Source organism: Phalaenopsis equestris, unplaced genomic scaffold (genome assembly GCF_001263595.1).
Source record: "Phalaenopsis equestris unplaced genomic scaffold, ASM126359v1 Scaffold000417, whole genome shotgun sequence".
NCBI classification, from domain to species: domain Eukaryota; kingdom Viridiplantae; phylum Streptophyta; class Magnoliopsida; order Asparagales; family Orchidaceae; genus Phalaenopsis; species Phalaenopsis equestris.
In genome coordinates this window covers 227,706-234,637 of record NW_018164858.1, presented here as the reverse complement: position 1 = coordinate 234,637, position 6,932 = coordinate 227,706, and the positions used below count along the sequence as shown (strand labels likewise).

The following is a 6,932-nucleotide window of genomic DNA, read 5'->3' as shown; positions in this document are numbered from 1 at the left end:
GACTTTGGGTGATCAGTGTGAAATTATTAAAAGGAATTATTAAAAGGTGTGAATGATTTAGATATCTTGGGTTCGTTGTTCAAAGCAATGGTGATATAGATGAAAATGTTAATAGTAGAATTCAAGTTGTTTGGTTGAAATGGAGGAATGCTTCGGGCCTTTTGTGTGATAGAAAAGTACCGCTAAGACTGAAAGGAAAATTTTATAAGACGGTGGTGAGACCTGCAATGCTCTATGGCGCTGAATGTTGGCCTTTAAAAGAGAAGCATAATAATAAGTTAAGTGTCGTCGAGATGAGAATAATTAGGCGGATGAGTGACTTTACACTTAGAGACAAAATGCGAAATGAATATATCCGTAATACGGTTGGTGTAGCTCCTGTGACAGAAAAAATTAGAGAAAGTCGTCTTAGATGGTTTGGTCACATTAAACGTCGACCATCTGATGATTCGATTAGAAGAGTAGATGTTTTAGATTCTACTTGTTTTAAGAAAGGCAGAGGTAGACCTGGGAAGACTTGGGCTTATTGTATAAAATATGATATTATTTTACTAGAACTAAATGAAAATATGACACTAAATAGGATGCAATGGAAAAAAAGGGTTCATGTAGCCGACCCCACGTAGTGGGAGGAAGGCTTTGTTGTTGTTGTTGGTGTAGCCATTTATTGTATTGATGTGAGTTATGCTTTATATTCAAGGGCTGTATAAATGGAATTTGTACTTTTGAGAACTTATAATAAAATTTCACTCCATTATTCTTCATTATAATTTTGATGCCAAAAAAGAAAAGAGAATACTTAGAATGTGAAATGAATTTATGATTTCTCGTTACAGTCTACAATCACTCTTAAGATAATTTTTAATTATTTTAAATATTTTCACTAGCTTTTTATTTTAGTTATATACAATATTTAAAAGAAAGTAAGGTAGATTGAAAGTATTTTTAAAATTCTTAACTTGTGCCCTCACTAAAAAGAAATTCTAGCTCCACCGTTGGGGGTCGCTAGGTTTCAGCATGTTGGAAAAACATACTTTTTATCTTTCCTTTTTAATTAGAATTATTTGGCGGAGCTGGTTTGCCCCAATGTTTCAGAAACTGATCTAAAGCTCAGTCTTGGAGGTGGCATTCTGAAGAATTTATTGGAAAGGGTGGATGACATTGGACAAGACCTTTGTAGGCTAAAGATATATTTGACATTTGTAGTGCTACGTCTGCGTATGGTGGATCTGGCATTATATGTTTTTCTTATCAACTTGATTTTATGTGGTAATAGATCTAATACGAACTTTCTTGGTAGGATCGTGAGGAAAAAAATTCTGCAGGTTTTTCACTTTAATTACCTTGAAACATTCCTCATTGAATTTCGTCATGTAACAAACTGCCTTCTTTAGTAGCATATCAAATATTTTCAGCCCTTTCTCTGTTAAATTGATTGAATTATCATCAAAATTATTTATCAAATCATCAAAATTATTCATCAATATATTAAAATAAAACCAAATCAGTTAAGATGAATAAGCATCAGAATAAATGAATGCTTTCTTGTAGTTCATGGATGCACACAACATAGCTTGTTCTGATTTTAGAATTCATGTTGAGGCATGTGGAGTTTAGATTTAAATTTTTGATGATATTATATTTCTTTGCATTCATTGTAATGATATATGACATTTATTTTGAGGGCTTTACTCCTACATGGTATGCTGTTCCTTATATTATTTTGGATAATTGTATACAGCTAATGTTTGCGCTTTCATCTTTGCTTTATGTCAGACTTGGTTTTGATTCATTAATGTAGATGGGCATTTGTTGCTATTTGACACTGATTGTGGTACAAACCAGCCTGCTTTTCCGTTTAAAATTTTTTTAACAGATTCTTATGCTCTTTTAGTCTATTTTATTTTTTATTTGATGTATTCTGTGCATAAACGTTCACTTGTCATTGTTCTATTATATTATTCTATTCTTTGTAAATTCTTGTTTTATACAATTTATTGTCTTGTATCAGGTTAACTTGAGTGTCGCCATAATTCCTATGTCACATCAGTTTGGGTGGAGCTCTTCCACTGCTGGTCTAGTTCAGTCTTCATTCTTTTGGGGATATGCCTTGAGTCAATTGCCTGGAGGATGGCTGGCAACATTATTTGGTGGAAGGTTGGTTTTCAGTTGTGTGTAATGAAAGCATTTGTTAGGTTAAGCCAGATTATTTACTGAATGTTGTTTTTATGTTTTCAGAGTACTTTTGGAATTTGTTATTTTGATTGATTTTCCAAAATCAATTAGGATTCAAGTCCTTGATCCAAAAATGATGAATTAGCATGACCATGAGTAATAGTTATCCTATGTAGCTGTTTCTTTTTATGTAATTCTGTTGAAGATAGTATGAAAACGTTCCGATAGTTCCCCATAGAATTTCTGTAATTTGAATAATGCTGCTTTCCGAGTGCTCGCTATAAAATTTTTATGTTATGGTTGTTTAGAATCCAAACTGACATGGTTTCATCTACATTGCATTACTTTTTATTTTATTAGTTGACCTAATTAATATGTCCTATTTCTAGTTGACATAATGTTGCAATTTTAATCTGTATATCAAATCAAATGTGAGAATGTCCTAGTGCATGGGTTTTCTTGTGCAAATCTATGTTGTTCAAAATTACGGCCAAATGGCCAGTTCGCACTCTATAAACTTTAATTTTGGCAAAAAATTTCCTCTTTGATGAAACTTATAGGATTTATAGAATATATTAACAATAATAAAGTAATGATCCACCCAGGTAGAAATTTTAGCTTGAAATTTGTGATTAATAAAAATACACAATGATAATGATTATGCCACCTTAATAAAATCCGGATTGTCATAAGTTAGATCAAATCTAGATTGTCATAAGTTTGATCAAATCAAATCACACATAAACCAGTCACAAACTATGTCGATGAATTGTAACAGTGAAATGGGTTTGTAGTAAGATCCTTAACTCATTTCCATGTGAAAGGATTTTCTTAGAACTTATAAATCAATACTTGCTCCTTAGTCATAAAATTTATTTCAAACCATTGCTTCTAAAGTTTGAGAGAAAAATAAGTGTTTGCTAGAATTCTAGCTACAAATCTCATAGGTGCTACAGTGCCAGTGTGGAATGGTAATAAAACTGTGATTACTGTAATCCCACTATAGTACTTGAATTTAAAAGATGCAAATTAGTGATTGTAGCCTTCCAAAACATTGACTCCTACTACTAGATCAAAATGTACAAGTTGCAATTCAAGGAAGCATTGAAGCAGCAATTTCTAACTGCCGGATCGACAACCACTAGGACAGCAGACATAGAGGACCAAAGACTAGCTGCTGAAAGGAAGTAAATAGTGAACCAATTGCTGAACCAAAGTGCTAACAGTGAACCGATTAGATAACAACATCCATTCTTTATTGGGATCATTATCATAGGTATGTTTAATCTGTATAAAATCAAAACTATGAAATAAAAATAACAAAAGCAAGTTCCATACTTAAAATTTCATTATGTTTGTCTCAGCGCCTGCATATTGTTATTTAAACATTTGCATCAAAGGGCAAGTTAACTTTGGATTTGATTAATTGATGATAATTTTCTTATGAATTTCTATTACTAACTCTTGTAGTTATCAATAACTGCATGGAAGTAGGATCACAAATTTTTGAATGCTTGTTTTTTTGGTGCTGTAATTTTTTGTATTAATTTTAATCTAAAATTTAAACTTTTGATTTGCTGAAAAGGGGAATGCAATCTTAAAGTAATGTATTGTATTTGGAATATCCTAGTGGACGTTTGGTTGCAAGTAGGATTAAGCGTTTCTTAACTTTGTTATGTTCACCCTGCCCCTGCGTTTAGTAAATCTTGATTTAAGTAGATTCAAAGGAAAAAATATGTCGCTAAATAAAAAAATTCATAAATCTACGAAACTCGTGTGTTTTAGTGTTTGACTGGATTTAATAAATTTGATTATAACTCCTATTAAAATTTGCTACCAAATACCCTATTTGAATTGCTTGTTTCGATGTAAAATAAATACATGATTTTACATTTTTATATTTAGTATGAAGAAAAATGAATTCAATGTAAAATAAGCCTCTTAAGGTTAGTGATGACATGCAATGGATAGCGATGACAAATGTCTGATAACTGCGAAAGGAGGTAGATGCGGCGGTAGATGGGCAAGCGTGTAGGCGTGCGGTCACCGGTGGCTGCAAGGGGTAGGCGGCTGAGGACAACACTTTACCAAAGTGTTGCATTTGGAATTCTCTCAAATCAAATAAATTCCAAATACATTGAAAATGAACTAGATAGTGAATTTCACGTGCATAAAAATTTTACACTTCATTTGTTTTTGTACCAATCAAATGATTGAATTTTTAGAACTCTTTTCAAGAAAATACATTGCACTCCTTTTTCTTTCGGCCAGACAACCCTCCAGTCATTTTTTTTTTCATTTTTGAACATAATATAAATTAAATTATCATGTTTTACTTATGGATACTTGATGGCCGAAAACTGTTGTGCGGTAAGCTGGTCAATCATGCAGATATATATGTCAGATAATATGCGGTATAAGAGTCTGCATATCGATCTCATAAGGAAAATGACTAATGATTATTCTGATTGAAAAATTTCTAGTTTACTTAATTCAGACACCTAGCTCAGTGCGATCACAATTTTTAGAGGACAAATCCTAATATCTAAACAAAAATCATAAAATGAAATCAAGATCTTGGAAAATAAAAAACAAAAGCTCTTAATGTTCTTCCAGAGAGATGAGGTTCATTTCTTTGTGACTCGGGTGGAGTTTTATTCCGTGATTATTCTTGGTTTTCCCTATCAACCAGGGATGATGTTTGCTCCTCAATCCTATGCGTAGGTTAGAGGAAGAATAAAAAACCCATAAGGTTAAGTTTCCCTTAACCTTATAATGCTTTCAAAGATTCTTCCAATCTCCTATCTAGGTTGTAAAACTCTAACTAGAATTTTCCTATTCGACTAGGTTTTTGTGATTAACGTAATTGTTCCACTACGCGACAAACATAAGTCATATTTCACGACAAATGTTAATATCTTAATTGGCCTGATCAGTAGTAAATGAAATCTAGAAGGTTAACCAACTACTTGGATACTTGAAAAGTTTAGAGAACATTAAGAGGAAAACATATGAGAAAATCATGAAAAAAATTACTATCCCTACATCACAGAGGCACAAAAAAGATTTGGCTACTAATGGAGAAATAAAACAACACAAGGCAATCTATTGAAATCAACAATACAAGCAACATTACAATGTAAAAAATGACTTACAACCAAGATTATCTTCTCCTCAACGGCAGTAGATCTTCCTCTTATGCAAAATCTTTCAAAGAAAATATGAAACAAGAGGGGAAAGAAGAGAAAAAAAAAACTCTTTAGTTTTCTCCCTGGGGAAAGCAAGAGGAAGTCTTAAAGGAACCCTAAAACTCTCCAAAGTTCTCTCTAAATTTAGCCTCCACCAGCCAAAGATTCCTTGAGATGCGTCGTAACACTTCCTCTTGTAGCCCATGCCCCAATTTAGCAAGAGGAGCTCTTTTCATGTAGAGAAGATGCAGCGGCGTAACTACGTCCAAACCCTTGAAAGGTGTGAACTTTGCATTAAAAAAGTAAAATCAAAACGTACAGAAGGGAGCTAAGAAAGCTGCACTAAAGAAACAACATGGTTGGCATCTTCCTCAACCACGCTAAAAAAATCGGGGTCACAAGTGTGACTATACCAAACAAAAGATATATCCAAAGCATGCCTCACACAAAAATGGGCTGCTTTATTACATTCTCCATGAGTTAAAAAAAGTGCTTGCTTAAAATCTTAAGGAAAAGCTATATCCAGACCATCGTCCGATGGTTGTTGCCGTACCTTAAAATTTGAAAGAAAATTACTGTGTCCAAATCCGATGTAGCCATGCCTGCTAGGTTGAAGAAGCAGTGTGACCACGCCCGAATACAACATTGTTAAGCTGTAATCAGTGTAGACAAAACCAAATCTGGCATAACTACCCCACTCATACAAAGCAAACAACATAATTATGCCGCTTTTGGGTGTGGTCACGCCATGATGGTGTCTTGGAAGATGTCGTTTTCTCACTCTGAAATGTGCGTTTTAGCCACTTAATCTGGAAAACACCAAAATAACCTTCTACAGGCATAAATCTGTGATAAATAGGGATATAAATGCAGAATAAAATGCGATGAAATAACGTAAATTTACCATCGCATCAATTCTCTCAAAATTACCTATTATTTGCCCTCAAGTAACTCATATTCAGGATATGACTACAATAATATTCATAACTCTCATGTGGGACTTCATGATTTTTTAACTAGATTAAATAAGTGAAATAAAAATATGTAATGTGAATACAGGGTCAAATAAAGCAACCCTTTCTTTACTTCACCTATCCTTAATCCAAAGTAGATCTTAAAATTCTTAAATTTGTGTAATTGACATTTCTTCACTAACGCGGGAGTTTATTGCCTGCGGTACTGTAGCAGCTACAGTACCGTGCACGCATTTCTGTAGGTGCTACAATAACCACGGTCCTCTTTTCTTATTTAATCCCTTTCATTTCTTTACTTTCCTTTCCTGATGCTTTCCTATTATAATTACTTTTTCTCTACCTCTTTCCTAGACCTCACATTGCTTATTATATCTGTTTCCTAATACTCTTTTCTTATTTTATCTACTAATCCTTCTTTATATAGGTGTTGTTTTCTGAGATTTGAGGTGAGTTCTTAAGAGTGTTGCCTTAAAGGCATTCTTGCCCTTCGAGGGTTGTACCCGACAATGAGAAGTTGCTTCGGCTGTAACTCGTTTGAGGTGGTGACGATCTCCAAGGGTCCTGTCGGCGCTTAAAAGGGGGAAAAGAGAGTTTT

General features: G+C 33.6%; 2 protein-coding genes across 5 annotated transcripts in view; one reads left to right on the top strand and one right to left on the bottom strand.

The window, feature by feature from the left end:
- LOC110027146 (probable anion transporter 6, chloroplastic) overlaps positions 1–6,932 on the top strand; it is a 141,725-nt gene that overhangs the window by 17,783 nt on the left and 117,010 nt on the right. For all 3 annotated transcript variants that reach the window (XR_002294305.1, XR_002294304.1, XM_020728457.1), the window contains exon 2: positions 2,012–2,157. Coding sequence is in view for 1 of the 3 variants with exons in the window: in XM_020728457.1 (XP_020584116.1) it covers positions 2,012–2,157 (146 nt within the window). In the remaining 2 variants the exon portion in view is untranslated. The remainder of the gene's footprint in view (positions 1–2,011; positions 2,158–6,932) is intronic.
- LOC110027145 (cysteine--tRNA ligase, chloroplastic/mitochondrial) overlaps positions 1–6,932 on the bottom strand; it is a 120,719-nt gene that overhangs the window by 96,470 nt on the left and 17,317 nt on the right. The gene's annotated exons all lie outside the window — the stretch shown is intronic.